This window comes from Macaca nemestrina, chromosome 17, assembly GCF_043159975.1.
Source record: "Macaca nemestrina isolate mMacNem1 chromosome 17, mMacNem.hap1, whole genome shotgun sequence".
In the NCBI taxonomy this organism is placed as follows: Eukaryota; Metazoa; Chordata; class Mammalia; order Primates; family Cercopithecidae; genus Macaca; species Macaca nemestrina.
In genome coordinates this window covers 3,810,446-3,837,276 of record NC_092141.1, presented here as the reverse complement: position 1 = coordinate 3,837,276, position 26,831 = coordinate 3,810,446, and the positions used below count along the sequence as shown (strand labels likewise).

At 54.9% G+C, this 26,831-nt stretch overlaps 2 protein-coding genes across 5 annotated transcripts in view; one reads left to right on the top strand and one right to left on the bottom strand.

The window, feature by feature from the left end:
* Positions 1 to 538: 538 nt before the first annotated feature.
* LOC105471941 (cystinosin, lysosomal cystine transporter) lies at positions 539 to 26,831 on the bottom strand. 3 transcript variants are annotated; one of them, XM_011724845.2, is made up of 13 exons: positions 26,695 to 26,831; positions 26,210 to 26,421; positions 23,231 to 23,310; positions 15,124 to 15,202; positions 13,734 to 13,818; positions 6,872 to 6,975; positions 6,622 to 6,753; positions 5,479 to 5,578; positions 5,270 to 5,389; positions 3,913 to 4,083; positions 2,101 to 2,218; positions 1,727 to 1,841; positions 539 to 1,460 (listed from the first exon to the last, which is right to left on the bottom strand). In XM_011724845.2, exons 3-13 carry the CDS (start codon positions 23,289 to 23,291, stop codon positions 1,343 to 1,345), a joined length of 1,203 nt encoding a protein of 400 aa, XP_011723147.2. In that variant the 5' UTR covers positions 23,292 to 23,310; positions 26,210 to 26,421; positions 26,695 to 26,831; the 3' UTR covers positions 539 to 1,342. The 3 variants fall into 3 exon arrangements, with proteins under 3 accessions (XP_011723147.2, XP_070938263.1, XP_070938262.1); XM_071082162.1 differs by lacking the exons at positions 23,231 to 23,310; positions 26,695 to 26,831 and having other exon boundaries at positions 26,210 to 26,231; XM_071082161.1 differs by lacking the exons at positions 13,734 to 13,818; positions 23,231 to 23,310; positions 26,210 to 26,421; positions 26,695 to 26,831 and adding an exon at positions 17,681 to 17,873.
* Positions 9,970 to 26,831, top strand: part of LOC105471935 (sedoheptulokinase) — a 47,069-nt gene continuing 30,207 nt past the window's right edge. Inside the window, exons 1-5 of one of the 2 annotated variants that reach the window (XM_071082158.1) lie at positions 9,970 to 10,188; positions 12,096 to 12,193; positions 15,028 to 15,183; positions 17,882 to 18,096; positions 24,539 to 24,937. The gene's annotated coding sequence lies outside the window, so the exon portion shown is untranslated. Of the gene's footprint in view, positions 10,189 to 11,966; positions 12,194 to 15,027; positions 15,184 to 17,881; positions 18,097 to 19,481; positions 19,575 to 24,538; positions 24,938 to 26,831 lie in introns of those variants that run through there. The other variant, XM_071082157.1, reaches the window with a different exon arrangement.

The window sequence follows — 26,831 nt, the reverse complement described above, 5'->3', positions numbered from 1 at the left end:
TGAGATTATGGGCGTGAGCCACCGTGCCCGGCCGGAAAAGTCAATCATTTGAAATATCTCATTTTAAAGTATGGCACCCAGTAACACATTGATTGGGTGACACAAGTGAGACAGGTCTGTGGACCTGGTCAGGCCAAAGTGTCTGCTCTACAGAAACGAGACCTGACATTCTTTGATGTTTGTGACAACTACATAGAGGAAGCGTCTGGAGAATAAGACCCCCACTTCCCCCCGCCCCCACACCCAGTGCTGGTGTGCCCTTCAGAACCTCATCCGCCCCCACTCACATCCAGATTGAGTGGCGTGCCCTGGTAATGGTAGACATGGAGCCTGGGAGAGTGACCTGTCCCTGGGCGGGCAGGAGTCTCACACTACCCAAGAGGGCTCCCCAGTGAAGTGCGGGGTCAGCACGCAGCCCCCTCGGGTCAGTGAACTTCACAACCTTACGCGCTTCCTTACACAAGGTGGGGAGCAGGGGCACCTGGCTCTGAAGGCCAGCACACCTGCCTTCTGTATCGAGCACACACTTAAGAGTGCAGAAAGGAAGCGAGTAGGTTTTAATTCAAGATACAGGCCCCTCGCGTTGTCTCATGGACGAAAGCTCAGTGGACTGACAAGCTCAAGGCATGTACGAGGCACGTCCTGGGACCCCCTGCTGCCATAGGAAGAACGACAGCTTCGGGTGGAGGGAAGGAGGTTGAGATCAGGGTTGGGCCCATACAGATTGTGTGAGGTGGTCTCAAGTACAAATACTTATCTGAGGCTCCTGAACAGGCCAGAAACTGGTGAGTCTCAGGTAGGGATCTGGGGAAAGAGAGAGAAGGGGGCCTGCCCTCCCTCCGGGGCAGCTGGCCGCCATTTGGCAGGCCTAACAGACCTCTAAGGCACAGACTGGTAGCAGGAGACAGGTGTTCTGTACTCCAGATGCTGGGTAAGGAGGGGCTGGGTGTGCTCAGGTGGGGCTCATCGGACTGGAAAGGTGGAGGTAGCGGAGAGGGCAGAAGAGAGTAAACCACTTCCAAACGTCCCTCCACAAAATCTGAAAGGAGTTAGTATGCTAATGTGCTAGGCATGAGTCCAATTCAGAACCAATCTGGCAGGCCCCTCAGGGCTCAGAAATACTCTGGGTAGGACCAGCTGTTGACGGCAGTCGCGGATGCTGAGTTATGTAGAGAGAGCATGTCAGGAAAGTGGCCTGCAGAGAAAGAATCCCGCGGCCTAACCCCAAAGTCCTAGTCCCTCCACCAGCACCTCTGAGTCCACTGGCCACGGCACCTGGCTGCTTGGTCTCTGGGAACGCAGCGGTGGCAGCGAAGTGCCCTTGGCTTTCCCGGCTGCAAGGTCAGCCCTTCAAGCTGCTCGCAGAAACGCTGGTAGTTTGGGGCAAGGCCTTCAGCTGCAAGTTCGGTGCCCAGTCCTGCCTGAGACGGCTGCCAGAGCCTGTGCGCGCTGCTTGAAGCCTTAAAGAAAAGAGATGGCGGCGTCAAGGCGACGGTGCCACGTGCCTGGCCGGGGAGGCCCAGGAGGGGCCCGGATGAAGGCAGGCTGTTGAACGGCCTCTGGCTCCAGGAGCAGAGTGCTCTCCTCTGTCCACACACTGAGCCGGCCCTGCGTGCCAGGGCCCAACCGCTTCTCCGGCCTTCGCTGGGTGAGGCCTTCCCCAGCAGGGCGCGAGGCCGGGGGCTTTGCACACTGGGTCCCTGGGTGCTAGTTCAGCTGGTCATACCCCGGTCTCTTTCTGTACAAACAGAAGTGCTGGATGAAGAAGACGACGTCGAAGAAAATGGAGAAGACCCCGAGTCCAAACTTGGTTGGGTCTCCGAAGATGAGCGTCCACTGGTCTGTTAGCGGCCGGGGGATGGAAGCTGGTGTTAGATTGTAGCTCCTGAGGCAGCTGGAGCATGTGGGGTGGTGGGAGGTGAGGGTCCCAAAAAACCACAAATCCTGCAGCTACGAAGGCCCCTAGGCGGGTCTCTCCTTGGGGGCTGGATTGGCTTGGATCCCAGCTGGGGGTGGAGCCCTGGTTGGAGGGTCCCGGGAAAGCCGGCCCCGCCCAATGCTCCAGCCACAGGGTGGCCAGCAGCCCGCTGGCTGACTCACCGTTGTTGTAGGACTGAAGGAACATCTGCAGGAGGCTGAAGCTGCCCCCGGTGAAGTCCAGGAGCACGTTGCCAATGCTCCAGCCCTCAGTGCTTTTGTAGTGAAAGTTCATGTAGGCCTGGGCCAGACAGAGGGACAGACAGATGGAGGGCGGTGAGGACTGGGCGGCTGCCTCACGTGCCTCGTGACTGCCCCTCCAAACAAAAGCGGTTCTCATTCCTCCCACTGGGGCCTTGGCTCCAAGGAACACAGTGACCTTTGGGCTGTGACAGGCCTCAGCCAAGGCACAGTTTGGGTGGTCCTGGGGGTGGGCGTCTCATCTGCATGTACAGCAAGGAAAGGCCCCCCACCCCCCGCACCTCACAATTCCAGGGAGGCGGGGCTGGTGCTGCCTTCCTGTGTCTTCCACATCCCTGGGGCTAAGGCCCTAAGCTGGTTTCCCTGCAGTTATGATTCCTCTCGCCTCCAGGGAAGGCTGTCCCCAAACTCGGCTGGGACTTCATGTGCTTAGGGACTGGGTGGGAGTGGGACTTCTGGTTTGGAATCCTGGCTCCGTCACCAGAGCTTGCTGTCTTGGGCAAGTGACAGTTCTCCTAGCCTTGGTTTCCCCGTCTGTAGAGGGGGTTAACTCCCCTCGCAGGCCTGGCCAAGGCTTCTGGGGTCTGGGGGTGGGTCTGCGGGGAGGCGCTCCAGTCTGCCTGCCTGTGCCCCACGTCCTCCCACGCCGCAGAGCCCTGTGGGTCCTCTGACTGCTGTGACCTTTCCTTCCCGCCGTGAGGGAGGTCCTGGCCTCTCTGGTGGTCTCCCAGTCAGCCTCCGGTCGGTCCCTGTCTTGTGTCCTGGCTCACCCTCTTCCGTCCTTGCTGCTGCCCCTCCAGTCCTGGACAGTTCCAAACATCTCTGCCTGCCTGGTTTCTTGGCCCCAAGCCGTCCCACCCTCAGGGACTGGGGCCCACTTCCCCAAACCTTCCCCTCCTTGGAAACCCTCCCGAGCTCCTGGGACTTGACCCCAGCTTCCCAGCTTCAACATGCTCAATACTGTTCAACCAGCCATGTCCCCTCACTACCTCCCCGTGTCCCACCCCAGCCTTTGTGCAGGCTGGCCTGGCCCGGAACACCCGGGCTCCTTGTCCACAGAACTCAGCCTGCTCAGCCTGAGTCCAGCCCTGCCTCCCAGTCAGAACGCTGGCCCTCCCGAGCTCACAGAACACAAGGCTCCCAGGGCTGGGGACACTGGGGCAGGGCTCCTCCCTTTGGGAATGGGGTGAGTTAAATGAGGCCCTAGATCCCCGGGTGCAGCAACTTCAGCCCCAACCCTGTCCCAGGCCATAGGGCAAGATGTGCTGGACCCTGAGTCCCCGGATCTGAAGAGGACCTGCTGTGCTCGCTCGTAGGAGGGGCTGAGCTCTGCGCAGGAAGCTGCTCCCTCCTCCCACCTCACCTCTCCAGAGTCTCCTGCCGTCGCCCCTCGGGGCTGCCCCTTGCTGTGGAAATGGAGGCAGTGGTGGGGGCAGAGCCAAAGGCATCAGGAAAGGCTGGGGTGTGGAGAAGGGGAACCACCCGCACAACGCCTGATGCTTAAGGGAGCATGGGGTCCCGGGGCCTCCGCTAACGATCTCGTGTGATTCCAGCCCGGGGGAAGAGCGGTAGGCTGGCCTCCCCACCGCGCTGCTCCTCCTGGGCTCCCGGGCTCCCTGTGGCTTTCCGTCCTGTTTCCTCACCCCGCCGGAGCTGCCCCACAGGAGCAGGGCCTGGGCCCTGTACCTCTCGCCTCTCCTGCCACCGGCCATGTGAACAGGGCCCTGGAAGTACCTGTGGAAAATACTTGACCAGCGTGACCGCGAGCTTGATATAGGAGAAGCAGAAGAGAAACTGCAGCCACGTGGTCACCCCCACGGCAGCCACGATCATGGTGACAAGTGCGAAGAGCCACGCGAGCACCAGGAAGCCGACGGCAGGCCAGGACACACGCTGGCCACCGCGCTGGGGGCGACAGGAGGGCGGAGATGTGGACCCACACAGAGGCCAGGCCGGGGCTCAGCACGGGCGGCCCCGGATAGGGCGGGCTTGGAGAAGGGCACGAGGCTGGACCCTGGCCTTGAAGGAGCCCCTGCGAGGTGGGGACTGCACTGGGGTCGTGGCAGGGGAACATCCGGGCCACAGAAAGCATCACACCTGGGCTGGGGTGACATCCCTGGCACCAGCCACACCTTCTCATCGCCAGGGCCTCCTGTTCAGGCCGCTGGGACTCTCAAGCTCCGTCTGCTTCGTTCCTACTTGGCAGAACTGGGCGCCTCTCAGCACTCACTCGGAGACGTGGGCTCCGACCTCTGGGGGCCTGGTGCCTCTCCCAGCCAGGTACTGACTCGTCCCACGACCCGGCGGCAGCCTGAGCATCTCAGGAATCTGTCCCCTCGCCTTGCCTTTCCCTGAACACGGGCCCAACGTGGGCCTCCTTCGCTCTCGCGTCACACCGACAGCTAAGAAAGCCTAGAGGGATCATGCGGGTGGCCGGACAGCCCCCGGCTGCCTCACAGCGTGAAGGGAACGCCCTGGGAGAAGGGAGCGCAAAGCTGGCACATCAGGGGCCTCCGGACCCAGCCCTGGCGGGGCCCTGCCCTGCTGACACCCATGGTCTCCAGCAACAAGGCTGAATACCGGTGCCTCTGCCTGCACGTGGGCCCTCTGCTGACCGCTCAGGAACCTGCCCCTCCTGGCACCCTAAGCCCAGCTGCACCCACCTGCTCAGGGTCCCTCTCAAATGCCCCTTGGCCTCTGTGACCTGACCCCTCCGGGAGCCCACCCTGGCTCCTCCCCTCCTCCACAGGGACTTCACTCATCCTTGGAACGCAACCAAGCGTCTTCTGCTGCCCTCCTCCCTCCTCCCTGGCGGGGCTCAGGGCCTTGCGCTCCTCCATGAGCTGTCTGTGCTCCTCTGCCCACAGCTCTCAGCCTGAGTCCAGCCGCTGCCTCTCCCTGAGTCCCTCACCCCAGACTTGGTGGGCTCTGAGGGCCTGGACTCATGGGCGTCTTCTCTGCCCAGCACAGGACCGGGCTGAATGAACACACCCACTTCCTTTCCCAGGCTCTGCCGCGTCTTCTGTCAAAGGTGAGGCGGGGTGGTGGGTGTTGGCTGGGGCGGCCTGTGGGGGGCCAGGCCTGGTCTCACCTCATACAGGCAGCACTGCACGATGATGATCAGAGTGAGGACGACCGCGTGCAGGCTGAAGAAGACGTCGTTGCTGTTCACGGGGTTCACGCCATTGGGGTATTTGAGGAGAAACTGCTCCTGTTTGGTGGGTGGGAGAAGCTGGGTGGTGAGGGGCAGCCAGGCCACCACGCCACGTGGGCAGAGATGTGGGACAGGCAAGGCCGTACCTTGATGTAGGGCACCCACAGGAGGCCGATGTTGAATACACTGTAGGCCACGAAGCCCGTCAGGTTCAGAGCCACAAAGTCGAAGCTCAGACCAATGACGCTACAGGGGGTGGAGGGGCAAGACAGGGCAGGGGTGAGGACTGGTGGGGGTGGAGGGGCAGGGCAGGGGGTGAGGACTGGTGGGGGTGGAGGGGCAGGGCAGGGGGTGAGGACTGGTGGGGGTGGAGGGGCAGGGCAGGGGGTGAGGACCCCAGGGGCTGAGGACTGGCGGGGGTGGAGGGGCAGGGCAGGGGGTGAGGACCCCAGGGGCTGAGGACTGGCGGGGGTGGAGGGGCAGGGCAGGGGGTGAGGACCCCAGGGGCTGAGGACTGGCGGGGGTGGAGGGGCAGGGCAGGGGGGAGGACCCCAGGGGCTGAGGACTGGCGGGGGTGGAGGGGCAGGGCAGGGCTGGGGGTGAGGACTGGCACTACTGTGGGGAATGGGAGGGACAGGGCTCCCAGGCCACGGGGAAGGAGGACTCGACCCGTCTAAAGCAGGGCACTGTCCTAGGTCCCTCCTGCTCCCACCATGGATGCTACCCAATGCCTGCCCTCGAGAGCTACTTCCCTCCTCTCTTCCTCCCCTGCCTAAGATCTCTCTGCTCCTCAAGTCCTGGCTCCAGAGGGGAGTCGGGGAGGCCTCCGAGGAGCGGCTCCCTCCTGGCCGTCTGCTTGCCATCCCCCCAGGAGGCCCACGTGGCTTGGGTCCTTGCAAGTCGAGGTGGGACTGCTTCGTCCCGAAGGCCGAGTCTACAGGACTTGACACCGCAATCCTCCAGGGCCAGGTGGACCCAGTGCAGAGCAGATTCACAGTGGACTTCCCCCGCTCCCCTGCCCATTCTCCACCAAACTAACGAGCCCCATTTTGTTGCTTTCTCAGGGAGGGGCTGAGCTGGGCAAAGGATGAAATGCCCAGCACGGGAGTCCGACCCAGGCTCCCCGAGCCTTCGCATTGGGACAACTTCGCATTGGGACAGCTTTCTGGAAAGGGGAGGCAGACAGAAGGGTAGAGGGGACGTCGGAGGCTGCGCCATCGGCAGCCTTGCTGGAACGCCCTGCTCCTAGTGGCCCCAAGACTGCTTGCGAGTACGGCCCAGGGGGTTACCTTTTCCGCCTCCAATTCATGATCACCTGAGGGTAGAAGGAGATGGACCAGGCCACAAAGTAGATCCAGCCAATCACCTGGTTTACGATGCTAATGGCGTTGCTGCGGATCACGAGGAAGCGTATCCTCGGGCTGGAAAGGAGTTTGGGGACCGGGATGAGCTGAGGCCGGGCTTCCGAAGGAGACTTCCACGCGCCCAGGATGGCCCCCTTCTTGTCATGTGAGGCCCGCCGCGCTGAGGCCAGCCTACCCGGTCTGATTGGAGTGATTTCCATGGAGATAAACAGTAACTTGTCCAACATTTTGAGATGTCACTTGAAAAGAGGAATTTGTCACTCCGGGAGGCACCACCACCTGTTAGGAAGACTGAGGTTCAATCCGATGACATGTACGGTTACTGAGGGCACCGCCGGCATCTAGCTCCATGCTACACGCTAGGGAATGGAGGGACGCATCACCCACAGCCCCACCTTCCACGAACTTACTAAGCAAAAGGAGAGACGCTGCAGCACCCACCAGGCAACTTGAACCTCCTGTTCGCCATGCTGCCCAGGCTGGTCTCAAACTCCCGGGCTCAAGCAATCCACCCGCCTTGGCCTCCCAAAGTGCTGGGATTACAGACGTGAGCCACTGCGCCTGGCCTGAGTGAGACTTTTTTTCTTTTTTTATTTTTTGAGGCAGAGTCTCACTTTGTCACCCAGGCTGGAGTACAGTGGGGCGATCTCGACTCACTGCAACCTCTGCCTCTCGAGTTCAAGTGACTCTCCTGCCTTAGGCTCCTGAGTCCCAAGTAGCTGGGATTACAGGTGCACGCCACCATATCCAGCTAAGTTTTGTATTTTTAGTAGAGACAGACTTTCACCATGTTGGCCAGGCTGGTCTGGAACTCCTGACCTCAGGTGATCTGCCCACCTTGGCCTCCCAAAGTGCTGGGATTATGGGCATGAGCCACTGCACCTGGCCTGGGTGAGACTTTCTGAGCAGAGCTATGGACTCGTCCTCATGCCCTCCCCCGGCTTATCTCTGAAGGAAGGAGGGATGGCTCTTGTCCTCTCACTGGGCACGTCACCTTGGGCAAGTTATTCAAGCTCAAATCTCAGTTCGCTCATCTGTAAAACGAGTTAACAAAAGTGTCTACCTTTCAGGGCTGCCATGACTGACAGGATGTCCAGAAAGCGGACAGCACAGAGCCTGGTGCACAGCAAGCTGGGCCACTGCTTTACTGCAATACCATCACTTCTACTTCCATCATCACTAGGCTCCTCAGCGTCCACAAAACCATGCGTGCCCTGTGCCAGCCTGGCTGCCAAGTGACGAAGCAGAAGAGGCACATACAGGAGACACTTGGCAAAGAGGGCGTTTTCACCCTTGCTGCTGCCCAATGTTTGGCAAATGCTCTGCTTCAGGAAAAAGTACCTGGAGGCCTGCCTGCAACATCTGGTCTCCCAAGCATTCCTGCTGAGACTCTTTTTTTTTTTGCTTTTTCCTGAGATGGAGTTTCGCTCTTGTTGCCCAGGCTGGATGGAGTGTAATGGCGTGATCTCAGTTTACTGCAACCTCCGCCTCCCGGGTTCAACCGATTCTCCCGCCTCAGCCTCCCAAGTAGCTGGGATTACCGGCATGTGCCACCACGTCGGGCTAATTTTAGTATTTTTAGTAGAGATGGGGTTTCACCACGTTGGTCAGCCTGGTCTCAAACTTCCGACCTCAAGTGATCCACCCACCTCGGCCTCCCAAAGTGCTGGGATTATAGGTGTGAGAGTCACCACGCCCAGCCTTTCCTGAGACTCTTACATCCTCTTGGAGTGGTGGGGAGTGGGAGGATATCCTTACTGAACCAAACTGTCTCCCCTGGTCCCCAGCTTCTGTGCTCCCTGGATAATACTCCACCCATACTGCAGGTGCCGTGAGGATCTGGCTCATTAGACTGCCGTGGCTGCTGCTGCTTATATATTTTTTGAGACGGAGTCTCACTCTGTTGCCAGTCTGGAGTGCAGTGGCACCACCTCAGCTCACTGCAACCTCCGCCCCCAGGGTTCAAGTGATTCTCCTGCCTCAGCCTCCCGAGTAGTTGGGATTACAGGTGCCCACAACCACGCCTGGCTCCATTTTTGTATTTTCAGTAGAGATGGGGTTTTGCCACGTTGGCTAGGCTGGTCTCGAACTTCCGACCTCAGGTGATCCACCCACTTCAGCCTCCCAAAGTGCTGGGATTACAGGTGTGAGCCACCGTGCCTGGCCTTCTTATTTTTAAGAGGCAGGTCTTGCTCTGTAGCTCAGGCTGGAGTGCAGTGATGCGTCTGTAGCTCACTGATTACTCCAACTCCTGGGCTCAAGCGATCCTCCTGCCTCAGCCTCCTGAGTAGCTGGGACTGCAGGCACTCTACCGCACCCTGCAGTGGCTTCTTAATGAGGACCCTTGAAGCACTGCCTTCTTGTTCTTAGCACCAGAAATCAGGGGCCTTGGCAGAACAATGGAAATGGTATAGCGGTTGCAGCAAAGCCTCAAATTCAACTTATGGTCCATGTGTTGCAAGCTACATCTTCATAACACATGCCACTCCTGGCTCTTTTATTTTCCTGCCACTCACTTTTTCTTATTTATTTATTTTTTTTTGAGATGGAGTCTCGCTCTGTCCCCCAGGCTGGGAGTGCAGTGGTGCGATCTCTGCTCACTGCAAGCTCCACCTCCCGGGTTCACACCATTCTTCTGCCTCAGCCTCCCGAGTAGCTGGGACTACAGACTCCCGCCACCACACCCGGCTAATTTTTTGTATTTTTAGTAGAGACGGGGTTTCACCGTGTTAGCCAGGCTGGTCTCGATCTCCTGACCTCCTGATTCTCCCACCTCGGCCTCCCAAAGTGCTGGGATTACAGGCATGAGCCACTGTGCCCGGCCACTTTTTCTTATTTTTAACAGATATTCCTTCCAATGTTGCCTGGAGATTTGTTAAGTGGCCACTAAATCCCTTCTGGAACTAGGAAGGGAGAAAATCGGTTGATCGACTGATACAAGACAATGAAATGATAATCGCTGCCTTTCACTGAGTGCTTTCTGTGTATCAGGGACGATCTTAGACATTTTTTTATTTTTTATTTTTTTAGGTGGAGTTTCGCTCATGGCTGGACTGCAATGGCGCGATCTCGGCTCACTGCAACGTCTGCCTCCCGGGTTCAAGTGATTTTCCTGCCTCAGCCTCCCAAGTAGCTGGGATTACAGGTACCCGCCACCACTCTTGGCTAATTTTTGTACTTTTAGTAGAGACCAGGTTTCATCATGCTGGCCAGGCTGGTCTTGAACTCCCAACCTCGGGTGATCTGCCTGCCTCGGCTTCCCGAAGTGCTGGGATGACAGGCGTGAGCCACCGCGCCCGGCCAATCCTAGACATTTTATACTTGCTAGTGCTTTTGATCTTCACAGGGCTGTCAAGTAGACATTACTCACCGTATGGCTGCAAATAAGGAAATGGTGCTATGTCGGGGTGAAGTGACTTACCCAAGGCTCACAGGCCTGGCTCCTAGACCACCCAACTCCCATGTTCTAACCAGAGGCTTCCAGTATCACAGGTAGTGGAGGGGAGCGGTGAGAGGTGGGTGGGGAAGGGCAAGTGAGGCAGGAGCCTGAAAAGGTAGGTGGGTGCCCATAAATTCCCTCTCACACCAATGGTTTGACTCTCATTGTTAAAGACTTTTCTTTTCTTTTTTTTTTTTTTGAGACAGGGTCTCACTCTGTCACCCATACTAGAGTGCAGCAGCATGATCTCAGCTCTCTGCAACCTCCGCCTCCCGGGCTCAAGTGATTCTCCTGCCTCAGCCTCCTGAGTAGCTGGGATTATAGGCGCACACCACTACCGCTCAGCAAATTTTTGTATTTTTAGCAGAGATTGGGTTTCACCACGTTGGCCAGGCTGGTCTTGAACTCCTGACCTCAAACGATCCACCAGCCTCAGCCTCCCAAAGTGCTGGGATGACAGATGTGAGCCGCTGCGCCCAGCCTCTCACTGTTGAAGACTTTTTAAAAAACGGAACTGTGACATATAGGTAGAAAAGTACACACATCACAGCTTGATGAAATGTCTACAGACTGAATGCATCCAGCTTCCAGATGAAGAAATGAAACATCCCCAAGTCCTCAGAAGCCCCGCTTGCTTCCTCCAACCTCCCCTGGCCCCAGGGGTCACCGCTACCCTGACTGATACATGGATTTGCTGGATCTGTTTGTGCTCCAGGTTCAAGGACTCCTACAGCCCAGGCTTGTTTGCTGTCAGCTTTCCTTTGCTTAAGACTTTCCCTGATTTTAAAAAGAGGACACTTTGGCCGGGCACGGTGGCTCACGCCTGTAATCCCAGCACTTTGGGAGGCTGAGGTGGGCGGATCGCCTGAGGCCAGGAGTTCAAGACCAGCTTGGCGAACATGGTGAAACCCCATCTCTACTAAAAATACAAAAATTAGCCAGGCGTGGTGGTGTGTGCCTGTAATCCCAGGTACATGGGAGACTGGGGCAGGAGAATTGATTGAACTCGGGAGGCAGAGGTTGCAGTGAGCTGAGATCACGCCATTGCACTCCAGCCTGGGTTACAAAGTGAGACTCTGTCTCAATCAATCAATCAATCAATCAGTGGCCGGGCGCAGTGGCTCACGCCTGTAATCCCAGCACTTTAGGAGGCTGTGGCGGGTGGATCACCTGGGGTCAGGAGTTAGAGACCAGCCTAGCCAACATGGTGAAACCCCGTCTCTACTAAAACTACAAAAATTAGCCAGGCCTGGTGGTGGGCGCCTGTAATCCCAGCTACTTGGGAGGCTGAGGCAGGAGAATCGCTTGAACCCGGGAGGCGGAGGGTGCAGTGAGCTGAGACTGCGTCACTTTACTCCAACCTGGGCAAAAGAGTGAAGCTGTGTCTCTAAATAAATGAATAAATAAAATAAAAAATAAACGAATACATAAAAATTAAAAGATGACACTTTGACTTAGATGTTTGGCCCTAAACGAAGCAATCAGCATCTGTTCCTCCCAGAGTCTGAATTTAATCTGTGGCTCAGAGGGCTGTGCTCTCAGAACCCACCAGCTCTGCATGCTGGGCTCACACCCGGGGCAAGAGAGGAGGTGTGGGAAATGGCACTGCCTATCGAGGTGCTCACCAGCAGGGGGATCTCCCTCTCAGGCAGGGTCGGTCCCCTTAGCTGGACACTCTGAGACCTCTCTCTCAGCAATGCTGTTATTTTTCAACATTTTACTTTTATTTTTAATTTTTTAGAGACAGAGCCTTGCTCCAACACCCAGGCTGGAGGGCAGTGGTACAATCGTGGCCCACTGCAGCCTTGAGCTCCTGGGCTCAAGTGATTCTCCTGCCTCAGCCTCCCAAGTAGCTGGGACTACAGGTGCACATCTCTGCAGCCAGCGATGCTATATTTTTCAGATCACAGATTCCCACATGCTTGAGACTGATCGTGTTTCATTCCTGTTTGCTTCCTAGGGGGCTCAGAGCTGATTTGCAGCCCATCCCGATGTGCCTCATGGCTACTGATCTCATCCCTGCATTCTTCTCCTCCCGCTTCCACCAGCTTTATTAAGGTATCATTGACAAATAAAAAGTGTATAGATTTGCAGGATACAACGTGCTTTGATATATGCATACATTGTGAAATGATTAAATCAAGCTCATTAATATATCCATCATCTCATATACTTACCTTTTTTTTGTTTTTTCGTTAAGAACATGAGTAGCTAGGACCCTAGGTGCAAGCCACTGCACCCAGCTGTGGTGGGAACATTTAGGATCTAATCTCTTAGCAGTTTTCAGGCATGCAGTAATACATGATCATTAACTGTATTGCCATGTTGTACAATAGCTCCCCAGAAGTTACTCACCCTGAGTGACGTGCATTCATCTTTTTTTTTTTTTTTTTTTTTTTTTTGAGATGGAGTCTCACTCTGTCGCCCAGGCTGGAGTGCAGTGACCAGATCTCAGCTCACTGCAAGCTCCGCCTCCCGGGTTTACGCCATTCTCCTGCCTGAGCCTCCCAAGTAGCTGGGACTACAGGCGCCCGCCACCTCGCCCGGCTAGTTTTTTGTATTTTTTAGTGGAGACGGGGTTTCACCGTGTTAGCCAGGATGGTCTCGATCTCCTGACCTCGTGATCTGCCCGCCTCGGCCTCCCAAAGTGCTGGGATGACAGGCTTGAGCCGCTGCGCCCGGCCCATCTTGTTTTTAAACCCTTATTTACCACCTCCTCTATGGATGCTTTTTATCTAATTGAATAGCAGCTGGCTCAAATTCTCAGTAAGGTGGAAGCAGGGTGCACACAAATAGATACATGCATAAAGCTATGGGTGATGATCACTGTTAGATCCCACGGCCGCTGGCACTGGTTTTTGGAAATGACACCCAACCAATGGTGTCTCAGAATGAGGCTTCACAAACCTTAATGTGGACTCACACCATCTGGGATCTTGCTAGTGTGCTTTCAATCAGTAGGTTTGGGGGGGTCCTGAGATGCTGTGTTCCTAAGGAAGCCCAGTTCTGCAGGTCCCGGAATGCCCTTTGAGTAGCCAGGCCTTAGAAAATTGTAAGAACTTTTTTTTTGAGATGGAGTCTCGCTCTGTCGCCCAGACTGGAGTGCAGTGGGGTCATCTCGGCTCACTCCAACCTCCGCCTCCTGGGTTCAAGTGATCCTCCTGCCTCAGCCTCCTGAGTGGCTTGGATTACAGGCGCGTACCACCACGCCTGGCTAATTTTTATGTTTACTTTAGTAGAGATGGGGTTTCACCATGTTGACCAGGCTGGTCTCGAACTTCCTACCTCATGTAATCCGCCCACCTTGGCCTCCTAAAGTGCTGGGATTACAGGTGTGAGTCACCACTCCCAGCTGAAAGTCCTAAGAACTTTTACATTCCCAGAACGATTTTTGCCTCAGGTTCCTTACTATCACCTTCTTAATTCCATCTAATGGCATATGATACTCATCCCCAAAGAGACCAACAAAGCCATAATCACAGATTTCTAGGTTGATGGAACAGGGGCCGCCTAGGAGACCTAGTTCCACCAGTTCTTAATTCAAATGTGTTCTGTTACCTAGCATTTCCCTACCCATCCGTTAAGATTGGTTACTTACTTCTTCGGGGAGCTCAAGGATAGTAATATTTTTGGAACGAAATGTGATTTCAAAAGTGATCACCAGGGTTGCATTTAATGGTGGCCTGTGGAGGACAAGAGTCTAATTACTGCTGAGAAGCTGGACACAGTGAGATCTCAACCACCCCTCTGGATTTCAAATCTGGCCTTCAACTCTCAAGCAGTTAGGCTTAGGAAATGTTATGTGCTCCACCTTGATGGGTAGCCAGGTGGAAACCCTGCTCCGTAGGCTTTCCTGCCTTAACCAGGAGACCAGGTGTCCGCCCCTTCAGGGTAGGGTGAGAACAGAGGAGAAAGCAAACTGGGTGTGAATGACAAACAAGGCATCTGGAGGCCTAGGACCACGGCTCCCTGCTCCGGTAGGAAAGGCTTCCCCGAGGTTGTCGGGTCTGAGCACGGCCTTCTGTGAGGGCCAGAATTTGACCGAAGGAGGAGAGGGCTCAGGCAGGGAACAAGGAGGGAGCAGTCTGGGCCTGGAAAGCTAGGAGAGGCATCAGACGGGAGAAGGCAGACGTGCTGGCTGGAAACCACCTCCTGGGCCCTGGCTCTCGGTTTAGAGGCCTGGAGTTAATTTGAAAGGCAGTGGGAGGCCGCTGCAGGGGCCTGGAGAGTTGTGGTAAGACATGACTTGTAAGATTTGCAGGGGGGAGGGTGTGCAGAGACAGAGGAGCTGGGAGTGGAATGGCGGGCCTGCTAGGGGCCTCGGAACCAAAGCTTTGGTTTCAGGCCAGATCTCGCAGGAGAGGCAAGGAAGGGGGAGAGGCATAGAGAGAAGGAGAGGGCTCCAGGTCTTCTTCATCAGGGAATCCTCGTGGCCGGGAGGCAAGGGCAGGACAAAACAGCTAAGAGCAGAGAAGGCAGAGGGAGCCTCCCTGGCACGGACTGGACTAGGTCGCAACGCTTGTGCCTAAGCCAGCAGATGGCAGCAAGTTAAGACTCCCAGACAAGGCCCAGCGTGAGTGACATTAACCCGACGTGGCCAATTCTGCTTCTGAGAGCAACCTCAGAAGCGCCAACCAGCAGCTCAGGCTGCTGCCCCTTGACCTTCAGGGCTTTCTTCAAATATTTAGTCTTAGAATCGCTTTGAAATCTGGCCTCCACTGCTGGTCACGCAGGACTCTTCCCATGCGGGTAAAAGACCCACGTCTCAGGGAGAAGTACCCCTTCCTTCTCCTCCCAGGGGAAGTGAGGATTCAGAGTGGGGGTCAGCATTTGCGATCCCACCCTGCAGCCCAGAGCTAGCACCATCCCTTTTTCTATGGCTTGTCTTACAGGTAAGAGGCAGGAGCAGCGCATCAGGAATCTGAACAGACTGACCCAGCTGCAGGGCGTGAGCGGAGCTGAGCACAGCACCAGGCCCGGGAACTTACCACAGGGTGATGCTGACGTTGGTCGAGCTGCCGTTTTCCAGCTTTACAACGGGAGGAACGGTAAGGCTGACGGTTGACTCTGGAAGGACCCAAATCAATGACGTGAGGCACTGGGTCAGAGCTCGGGCCTGCGACAGGAAACTGGGCCGAAACCCCTGACATCTGAGCTCCTGAGTTCTGACTCTCTGATGAGCCCTGTTCTGTGATGGGACTCCAAACACAGACCCTGGTTAGGTTCCTTCCCCACCTGCTGCCAGAGACAGAGATGGAGGAAGACAGGCCTGAGCAGGAAACGCCAGAGCGTCCTCATCCCCCTGCGATGACAGGCTCTGAGAGTCTGTGGCTGAGCTACCCAGAGATCGTTAGAGAACCATGGAGTCCAAAAATCATTACAGGGGGGCTGGGCGCGGTGGCTCACGCCTGTAATCCCAGCACTTTGGGAGGCCGAGGCGGGCGGATCACAAGGTCAGGAGATCGAGACCACGGTGAAACCCCGTCTCTACTAAAAATACAAAAAATTAGCCGGGCGCGGTTGTGGGCGCCTGTACTCCCAGCTACTCGGGAGGCTGAGGCAGGAGAATGGCGTGAACCCGGGAGGCGGAGCTTGCAGTGAGCCGAGATCGCGCCACTGCACTCCAGCCTGGGCGACAGAGCGAGACTCCGTCTCAAAAAAAAAAAAAAAACAAAAAAACAAACAAACAAAAAAATCATTACAGGGGAATTCAAGCATGATATGGGAGCACAAAAGGCAGCCCTGAACCTCCTCTTCAGATGGAAAGGACACGGGTCTGTCTCTTCTGTTCATGAAGTCAAAATGGCCCTGAAGAATTGGGCCAGCCCCTTTCCTGTGCTCTGAGAGACACATGGGCCCAGCTAACGGGTTTCTAAAGAGCCCTCTGGGGCTCCTTCCTAACCCAGCTCACCCCGGTACTGGTCGGTTCCTTCCTAACCCAGCTCACCCTGGTACTGGTCTCCTTCCTAACCCAGCTCACCCTGGTACTGGTCCCCTTCCTAACCTAGCTCACCCTGGTACTGGTCCCCTTCCTGGGGCTATCTGTGGGGACTGGAGGAAGAAGCGTGAATAGTTGTTTCACTCTCAGAGATTTCTTCTTGGCATTATGCTGTAAACTCAGAATCAAGTTGACAAACAGGCCCCCTGGATGAGGGAGGAAGCAGGTCTGGGTCTTAGGGTCTTAGAAAACCATCTTGGGGCCGGGCATGGTGGTTCACACTTGTAAACCCAGCACTTTGGGAGGCCAAGGCGGGAGGATCGCTTGAGCCCAGGAGTTGGAGACCAGCCTGAGCAACACAGAGAGATTCTGTCTCTACAAAATATTTTCTTAAAAAAAGAAAGAAAACTGGTCAGGTGTGGTGGCTTATGCCTGTAATCCCAGCACTTTGGGAGGCTGATGAGGTGGGTGGACCACAAGGTCAGGAGATCAAGACCAGCCTGGCCAACATGGTGAAACTCTCTCTACTAAAAATAGAAAAAATTAGCTGGGTGTGGTGGCACGCGCCTGTAGTCCCAGCTACTCGGGAGGCTGAGGCAGGAGAATGGCGTGAACCCAGGAGGCGGAGCTTGCAGTGAGCCGAGATCGTGCCACTGTGCTCCAGCCTGGGCAACAGAGCAAGACTCTGTCTCAAAACCAACCAACCAACCAACCCACCCTCTTGCAAGACCAACGAGCCCAGAGCACTGGACTGAGTAAGCCTCTCTTTGTGTGCTTCCTGTATTCTTTGGGCAGCCCCATCCCAACCTCTGCTCCCAGGGGTGCTGGAAGCCCCACGCCACACCTGCCCATATCACCTCCCCTGCCTGACTACCTTCAGGGTTATACACAGCCTAGGGGTCATGATCATGAATCCAGGCTGGCGAGGAAGCAGGTGCATGACTGTGATGAGGGGGATCCTTGCAACGGCCAGCATCCCTGGTTCCCCCACCCAGACCCCATCACTCAGATCCCCAGGCCCAGTTCCCCCATCCAGACCCTATCACTCAGACCCCTCAAAGGCTGCTAGCAGCCCTGGTTCCCCCACCCAGACGCCCTCACTCAGACCCCTCAAAGGGAGATGAATTGAGATCTGAAATTTTAGATGCTTGGGTTGGAAGGAAACTTTTTTTTTTTTTTTTTTGAGACAGAGTCTCGCTCTGTCGCCCAGACTGGAGTGCAGTGGCATGATCTTTGCTCACTGCAACCTCTGCCTCCCAGGTTCGTGATTCTCCTGTCTCAGCCTTCCCAGTAGCTGGAATTACAGGCATGCGGTGCCACATCTGGCGAATGTTTGTATTTTTAGTAGAGACGAGGTTTCACCATGTTGGCCAGGCTGGTCTTGAACTCCTGACCTCAGGTGATCCGCCTGCCTCGGCCTCCCAAAGTGCTGGGATTACAGGCGTGAGTCACCGCATCTGGCCCGGAAGGAAACTTAAAGTTACCCAATTCGACCTCTGATTCTCTGCCTCGATACTCCTCCCTGGTAGTTTCTCTTCCTCTGTAACCTCATCTCCTCTAAGGAGATCACAGCCTGAAGCTTGTCCTCCCAGGCCAGGCTCTGCTACCTGGAGCCTCTCAGACCCTGAGAGCTGCCTTCTCCATACTCAGCACATGTGAATGCAGATGGAAGCTCTGTCCCAAGTCTGCAGGTTCCCACAGTCCACAATCTCCAGTCCCCTGCTGGCTGGCTGGGCTCCTCAGAACAGGATGTCCCCTGGTCCTTGCAGAAGCCCGGCTGCTGTGGCGACTCTGCCCTTCTTTTTCAGGCTCATTGTTCTGAGGATATTCCGAGGCTTGCTTCTGGGCTTGCGTAGCTGGGACTTCCTGTACCGCCAGTTCAGTTCTGCCTAGAGCTGAGGACCATGACAGATAAGCAAGTCCCAGAACCAGCCACTGCTCAGGACAGGGTGCTGAAAGTGATGCCGGGCGGCCAGCCGGACTCTGGATCCCTAGGGCTCTGCCGGAGGCAGTGGAGGTCAAGGTGAGTGGGAGATCTATGTGGCCACAGAGCGCCTGCAATCTTTGCATTATAACATAGGAGGTTGAGGGCCGGGCACAGTGGCTCACATCTGTCATCTTAGCACTTTGGGAGGCCGAGGTGGGTGGATCACCTGAGGTCAGGAGTTGGAGACCAGACTGGCCAATATGGCGAAACCCCATCTCTACCAAAAAGACAAAAAATGAGGCCGGGCGCGGTGGCTCACGCCTGTAATCCCAGCACTTTGGGAGGCCGAGGCAGGTGGATCACGAGGTCAGGAGATCGAGACCATCCTGGCTAACACGGTGAAACCCCGTCTCTACTAAAAATACAAAAAATTAGCTGGGCATGATGGTAGGTGCCTGTAGTCCCAGCTACTTGGGAGGCTGGGGCAGGAGAATCACTTGAACCCAGAGGCGGAGGTTGCAGTGAGCTGAGATTGCGCCACTGCACTCCAGCCTGGGTGACAGAGTGAGACTCCGTCTCAACAAAATAAAAATAAAATAAAATAAGAGTTTGTGAACTCTCCAAGAACCAGACCAGAGAATGTTTATTTCCTCCTCCTTTAGCACCACAGAAAACTGAGGTGCTCAGCAACTCAGATACTGGGCTTCAAAGTCACACAGTTCCATTCTGGCTCTGAAACTTCCCAGCTGTGTGACCATGGGTAAGGTGCTTACCCTCTCTGAGCCTCCATTTCCTTATCTGTACAATGGGGAGAATACCAAGACCTAGCTCACCAAGTCATTGTGAAGATAAAATGTAGCAACACTTGTAACATGTTTTCCACAAAGCCCAGATGTTAATAATTGTTACTATTATTATTATCACCTGCCAACTGCAGAACATTTTTAGCCCAAGGTGGGAGGCAGTTAGGAAGCTGGCCCCATAAGTCTAAAATCTTAACATTGTATCAGAATTACAAAATGAGTCATGACACCATCCTGAGTTCCTCCTAAAGAGAGTGATCATGGCTCACTGCAAGTGATCTGCTCACTGCTGCCGCCTCTTACCTCAGTAGCTAGGACCACAGGCATGCGCCCCCATGCCCAGCTACTTTAAAAGAATTTTTTTGGCCGGGTGAGGTGGCTCACGCCTGTAATCCCAGCACTTTGGGAGGCCGAGGCAGGCAGATCACTTGAGGTCAGGAGTTCGAGACCAGCCTGGCCAATGTGGTGAAACGCTGTCTCTACTGAAAATACAAAAATTAGCCGGGTGTGGTGGCGCACACGCCTGTAATCCCAGCTACTTGGGAGGCTGAGGCACTAGAATCGCTTGAACCCGGGAGGCAGAGGTTGCAGTGAACTGAGATCATGCCACATTGCACTCCAGTCTGTGTGACTGAGCGAAAATCCATTTCAAAAAAAAAATTTTTTTTTTTTTTGTAGAGACGGTGTCTCACTATGTTGCTCGTGCTGGTGTCAAACTCCTGTGCTCAAGTGATCCTCCCTCTTTGGCCTCCCAAAGTGTTGGCATTACAGGTATGAGCCACCATGCTTGGCCAGGTTTTTAAAATTAATTCTTATAGGCCTCTCTCCCACTCTGCGCCTACCCAATACCAGGTACTCTGCTATACTCCTAGCACCCATTTTCGAATTATTACAAAAGTGAGAGGTAGGCATTATTATTCCTATTTTACATTTCAGGAAACTGAGCATTCTAAGAGGAAAGGTTTTTTGCCCACACAGCTTGAAAATGGTGAGGGCAGGATTCAAACTTAGGCCTGTCTAGTCCAAAGCCCAGGTTCTTGCCACGAGGCTGCACTGCCTCAAGATTCCACCTGGAGAAGTCAGAGACAGACAACTCTGAAGGCCAGTCATCTCCTCTGTGGTCCTTAATAATTACTACCCAAAGCAAAGAGAAGAAAGAAACAGCAAGGGCAGAATGAGGTTGGAGATTCAATTCCAGTGACTTGATTTTATGGTGGCTTCCATTCTTCTTTCCTTTTTTCTTTTTGAGATGGGGAACTGCTCTGTGGCCCAGGCTGGAGTGCAATGGTGTGATCTCAGCTCACTGCAACCTCTGCCTCCTGGGTTAAAGCGATTCTCCTACCTCAGCCTCCTGAGTAGCTGGGCTTACAGGCGCACGCCACCATGTCCAGCTAATTTTGTATTTTTAGTAGAGATGGGGTTTCACCATGTTGGCCAGGCTGGTCTCGAACTCCTGACCTCAAGAGATCCACCCCCACCTTGGCCTCCCAAAGTGCTAGGATTACAGGCATGAGCTACAGCGCCTGGCCCATTCTTCTTTTCTAATGGCATTTAGGAAAGGAGGCAAAGTAATCTCATGCAGCAGGGATCCTGTGCAAGTTCCAGCTTTGTTACCTTCTAGCTGTGTGACTTTGGGGAAGCCTTCTACCTTCTCTGGGCCTGTTTCCCCTCTGGGTAACTGGAGTGGTGGTAGCTGGATTTTCTGTTTTTCTCTTAGGGGAGTGTATTAGCTTCACTAATGGGGCTTTAAAGTGTATGTGTGAATGACCGGGCGCGCGCACACGCACACGCCTGGCCACACGTACTCACGCGCGCACACACACACCCGGGACCATGCACACGCCTGGCCACATGTACTCGCACGCGCACACACACGCCCAGGCCCACGCACACGCCTGGCCACACGTACTCACGCACACACACACGCCCAGGCCCACGCACACGCCTGGCCACATGTACTCACACGCACACACGCACGCCCGGGACCACGCACACGCCTGGCCACACGTACTCACGTGCGCACACGCACGCCCAGGCCCACGCACACGCCTGGCCACACGTACGCACACGCACACACACACCCGGGACCACGCACATGCCTGGCCACACGTAATCGTGCGCACGCACACACGCCCAGGGCCACACACACGTCTGGCCACACGTACTCACATGCACACACACACGCCCGGGACCACGCACATGCCTGGCCACATGTACTCACACGCGCACACACACGCCTGGGACCACACACACGCCTGGCCACACGTACTCACACGCAGACACACACGCTCGGGACCATGCACACGCCCGGCTACACGTACTCGCACGCGCACACACGCACCCAGGCCTACGCACACGCCCGGCCACACGTACTCGTGCATGCACACACATGCCTGGGCACACACACACGCGCGTGCACACACACGCTCCAGCCTCAGTCTCACAAAGTCTGACCCTGGAGGGCGGGGAAGGGGTTCTGAAACACCAGGCTCCAGGGTCTGAAAGACCTGCCTTCCCCCGAAATTGCTTATCCACAAGGTGTGACTACAAACAAACATTGCTGATTGTTTAACAAACCTGGAAGAGATGATCATGTGACCACTGTTTCCTCAGAGATGCAAGAGGCCAGATAACTGCAGTGGTGCTAGGCTCTGGGGAGACCTCTGCAGGATTTGTGTGGTTTGTCAAGGTTCACTTGAAATGGGAATTCAAGATGTATCTGGGCCAGGCACGGCGGCTCACGCCTGTAATCCCAGCACTTTGGGAGGCCGAGGCAGGTGAACCACGAGGTCAGGAGCTCGAAACCAGCCTGGCCAACATGGTGAAACCCCGTCTCTACTAAAAATACAAAAAAATAGCTGGGCGTAGTTGCGGGCGCCAGTAATCCCAGCTACTCAGGAGGCTGAGGCAGGAGAATTGCTTGAACTCGGGAGGTGGAGGTTGCGGTGGGCTGAGATCGTGCCACTGCACACCAGCCCCAGTGACAGAGTGAGACTCTGTCTCAAAACAAAAAACAAACAAACAACGTATCTGATTTTTGTATTTGACCCAACAGGCAAGCTGAGGATGAAATGAATGGGCCCGGCACCCTGGAAGTGCTAAACACGGCTCTTTATGGAGGGAATTCCAGAGATGTTTTAGGCAGTAGGAGAATTGCTCGAAGGGCACGAGTCTCAACGAGGCCTGTGCTGAAGGTCAGTCCTCCTACAAGGACGTGTAAACTCCATCCCAGCCTGTGTTCCAAGTGACCCCTGGCCCTGTGGGGCTGTTGCACCTTGTTCCTCAGCCCCTCTCTAAGGGACAGGTTTTCTCATCTTACAAGGGGATGCTGGGCAGACTCCTCAGATGACCTGTGCCTGGCAGAACCAGGTACAACAGGGTGGCCACCTCTTCTGCTTCCCCGCTATTTCCCAGGACCCAGGACTGTCTCTGTGAGGTCCACAGGCAGGGATATAAGCCATTATTCTTTTTTTTCAGGAGTGGGACAGAGTCTTGCTCTGTCGCCAGGCTGCAGTGCAGTGGCGCAGTCTTAGCTCACAGCAACCTCTGGCTCCTGGGTTCAAGCAATTCTCCTGCCTCGGCCTCCTGAGTAGCTGGGACTACAGGCGCCCGCCATCATGCCCAGCTAATTTTTGTATATATATTTTTTTCAGTAGAGATGGGGTTTCACCATGTTGGCCAGGATGGTCTCAATCTCCTGACCTTGTGATCCGCCCGCCTTGGCCTCCCAAAGTGCTGGGATTACAGGTATGAGACACCGCACACGGCCTTCTTTTTTTTTTTCAAGTCAGGGTCTCACTCTGTTGCCCAGGCCGGAGTGAAGTGGTGTGATCATAACTCATTGTAGCCTTGACCTCCTGGGCTCAGGTGATCTTCCTGCCTCAGCTTCCCAAGTAGCTAGGACTATAGGCACGAGCCACTGCACACAGCTAAGTTTTAAAAATTATTTTTTAATAGAGATGGGGTTTCACTACGTTGCCCAGGTTGGTCTCAAACTCCTGGCCTCAACAGATCTTCCTGCCTCGGCCTCCCAAAGCTCTGGGATTATAGGCGTGAAGAGCCACTGCTCCAGCCTGAGCCAGTCTTTAAGATATTATCCCAGGTTGTTGGGGCTCTACAGTTTGACTTTGAGAATCAGCTGCATAGTCTGACTTTAAGAACCAACTGTTCGCTTTGATGATACAGGAAAGGTACAGAGATACCAGGGCAGAAGGCCAATTATTTGTGGAACTATCTGGCTCTTTGCCAAACACCTGGATCCCAGACCTGGGTCCGCTCCACCACCCCAGGGGTCACATGGCTGAGGGGCAAACAGAGACACGTGGTCTGACTGATACTAAACCCTTGGCAACAAACAGATCAGACGACTACTTCCTCTAGCCACCATTTCCCTCTGTACAAAGTTGACATGTCATTTCTAAACTTACCACATTTCTCTACGAGCTTCAGGGGAAAAAGGATAAAAATAGCCAGCCAATTCCTTATCATGTTTCCCGATTTCTCAGAACTAGGAAGAAAAATAGCGAGAGACGTTCAGGTGAATGTTGAATCAGCTCAGCTCCCTGTAGACAATCTGCCCTCCGGAGCATGGATGGCTCATAAAGGACTCCCAATTGGCAGCTCTGACCTCAGGGCTTTGCATCACAGCCTCAGAGGGCCACCCAGCGAGGCCTTATCTTCCTTTGATATACGGGGAAACGGGCTCAGGGAGCCAAATGGGTTGTGTAAAGTGCCCCCCTGTGGAAGTGAACAAAGACCAGAATTTTTCCCTCCTCAACTGCTTTTAGCAAATACTTAGTTAGCAGAAAGAAAGGGATGCAATTTTACTGGCCTGAGATTCTTTTTCTCCAAAAGTTAAAACTGGGGTCAGATATTTGACATTGTGAACCTACAAACCTCAAGGAAATTAGTTTCCTTTACTGTCCTGGGATAAGAGTCTAAGGGCTGATGACACCAATTGACCCTTAAGACTTAAAAAAAAAAATTTTTTTTAATATACATATTACAAAAACTTTTTTTTTTGAGACAGAGTCTTGCTCTGTTGCCCAGGCTGGAGTGCAGTGGTGCGAACTCAGTTCACTGAAACCTCCCCCTCTGGGTTCAAGCAATTCTCCCGCCTCAGCCTCCTGGGCAGCTGGGATTACAGGTGCTCGCCACCATGCCCAGCTAACTTTTGTATTTTTAGTAGAGACGGTGTTTCGCCACGTTGGCCAGGCTGGTCTGGAACTCCTGACCTCAAGCGATCTGCCCGCCTCAGCCTCCCAAAGTGCTGGGGTTACAGGTGTGAGCCACCATGTCTGTCAAGACTTTATTTGACAAGTGTCACTATTTCAGGACTGGCTGGGGTCATTCACAAGGAGGACTCGGGGAGGGATGAGCCCCAGAGCAACTCCTCGGTTTAGTGTGGAAGATGGGGAGCTGCATGCCTGTAACCCCAACACACAGCAGGTGAACCGTGGGTCAAGAGCAAGCAGGCTGGCATGGATTTCTGTAGCTTGGTCTCTACGCTGCCTCAGTACACAGTGCTCAGGTCCTCCCACGCTGACAGCCTCCTGGGGTTCCTGCAAACTGTGGGGAGCACTGGGTAAGGTCTGTATGGAGAGATCCCTGTTCCTACTCTGATTTCAGTTTCCCCAAGGCCTCCAGCATCTCCTGACAACTCCCTTACATACTCCTCAAAATGTCTCCCTGGCTGCTCCAGCTGTCTGACCTCTGTTGGCCCCTGTCTCCTCCAGGGTTCTCTCTTCGGCTGCTGCAGCTCTGCCTCATCTGAGACCCTTCCCACTGGCCAGGAATGACGCCCCACCCATGCTCTGGCCTCCCCTGGGGGCCTTGCCCTTGGCGCTGGATTCCTGTGCTCTGACCTTGGAGGAACTGCCCTCCTGTGTGTATGGAATGACCACAGGCCTCCCTCTCACTCTTGCTGCTCTCCGCTCCTCATACCTGCCCTGTGACCTCAAGTTCGGGATTCAGTTTGTTGCCCCGGGCAGAGTGGTTTTTCTCCAGAAATTAGATGCAGAATCAGGCCTAACCAGCTTCTCAAACTCACAGACTTGGTCAGCAAATATCCCCAAGCCTCAAAGGCTGAGACACCTGGAGGAATGATGCCAGCAGAGACAAAACGACATTGAGAGGTAAGTCAACTAAAATGTTAAAAAACATCAGATTAGGCTGAGCGCAGTGGCTCATGCCTATAATCCTAGCACTTTGGAAGGCAGAGGCAGTTGGATCACTTGAGGTCAGGAGTTCGAGACCAGACTGGCCAACATGGCAAAACCACGTCTCTACTAAAAATCCGAAAATTAGCTGGGCATGGTGGCATGTGCCTGTAGTCCCAGCTACTTGGGAGGCTGAGGCAGGAGAATCGCTTAAACCCGGGAGGCGGAGGTTGCAGTGAGCCGAGGTTGCACCATTACACTCCAGCCTGGGTGATAAGAGTGAAACTCCATCTCAAAAACAAACAAACAAACAGATTGATAATTACATAAAACTAGTGGCTTGTGAAAGCTACAAGATAGAAATGAAGTATCTCTTGACAATGGGCTCTGTCTGGTGTGCCCTTACTATGTAAGTTCTAACAATTGTCCAGGCCTCATTCAGATGTCACATGTTGTTTCACCCATTCAGTCCCTTCCCAGGAGCAACCTGGGGCTATGGGTCTCCTGTGGCAGCTCCTCTCTGCCAGGTATGAGTTGGTCCTGTCCTCTGTTCTATGACCTGGAACTCCCTGGGTCTCCTGCTTTTGGAGAGGGTATACAAATAGTGGTAAGGGCTGTGTACACTGGAGACAGGTTTGAACCTGGGTTCGCGTTTATTCCTTATGTGACCGTGTGGTGCTAAACAGGGACAGTGGTAACTACTTCATAGGACTTAGATGAGGAGATGTAAAGCATGCATTGTCAAGTTGGACTAAAATTGGCTGGGGGTAGGCTGGGCATGGTGGCTCACGCCTGTCATCCCAGCACTTTGGGAGGCCGAGGTGGGCAGATCACCTGAGGTCAAGAGTTCGAGACCAGCCTGGCCAACATGGTGAATCCCCGTCTCTACTAAAAATACAAAAATTAGCTGGGCATGGGGGCTCGGGCCTGTAGTCCTAGCTACTTGGGAGGCTGAGGTAAGAGAATCACTTGAACCCGGAAGGTGGAGGTTGCAGTGAGTTGAGATGGCGCCACCACACTCCAGTCCTGGGCGACAGAGGCTGGAGACTCTATCTCAAAAAAAAAAAAAAAAAAAAAAAAAAAAATGGCTTGGGGTGGTGGGGGGAGGTGGTGGTGGAAAAAAATCTAGCTATTACAATGGTTTGTGGTCACATAAACAAATACCTAGTGTACTAGTGGTATTAAATTTTATGGGAGAGGGGTGGGTAGGAATAAGGAGGTTGAGAAACAATGATATAAAGTGGTTACCTCTGTTGCTTAGGGCGCGTAGCGAGCTCTCACAAAGCACAGTTATCCTCCTCAATGTTACTGGAAGAGGCAGGGCTCAGGAGTCCTCCCTTAGCCCTGAGTGAAAACCCGGAGGGGAGGGTGGGGTCTCCTGCTGCTCAGCCCCCGGAGCCCCGAACTTGGCACGTCAACCGGCGCTCTCGCAAAGGTCCTCTCACCGTCTCCAAAGCAATCTGCAAATTCCCCAACCCAGACCCAGGCGGCAACTGAGCAGAAGGGAAGGGGCTGGGAACGGCACCCACCCCGGCAGCCCGCTGTCCCTGCCTCCGCTGACCAGCGCTCGGGCCCTTCCACCCCGGGGTTGTCCGGTGTCGCGAGGCCAGCACTGGTGGCGGGGAAAAGAGCCCGGCGCGGCTGAGGGCGCTGGACCCCCGGCAGGCTGCCCCGCTGACCTGCTGTGCCTCAAGGGGCCCGCCTGGGAAACGGGAGGCTGTGCCCGCTCTCACCTGAGCCCCCCAGCTCGGGGAACCGCCCTCAGGGGACGCAAGAGCCTCGCCAGGTGCCGGTCTGGAATGCACCGCGTTCCCCGGCCCGGCTAGACTTTGGGAGAGGCGGGTCCGCTGTCACCTGACCTCTGCCACCT

Excerpts from the sequence above, each read along its gene's own strand:
- LOC105471941 (XM_011724845.2), bottom strand. The coding sequence starts at position 23,291 with ATGATAAGGAATTGGCTGGCTATTTTTATCCTTTTTCCCCTGAAGCTC. Across the intron at positions 15,203-23,230 it reads GAAGCTCGTAGAGAAATGTG|AGTCAACCGTCAGCCTTACC; the intron begins GTAAGTTTAGAA and ends GGGTCCTTCCAG. Across the intron at positions 5,579-6,621 it reads ATGAATTGGAGGCGGAAAAG|CGTCATTGGTCTGAGCTTCG; the intron begins GTAACCCCCTGG and ends CACCCCCTGTAG.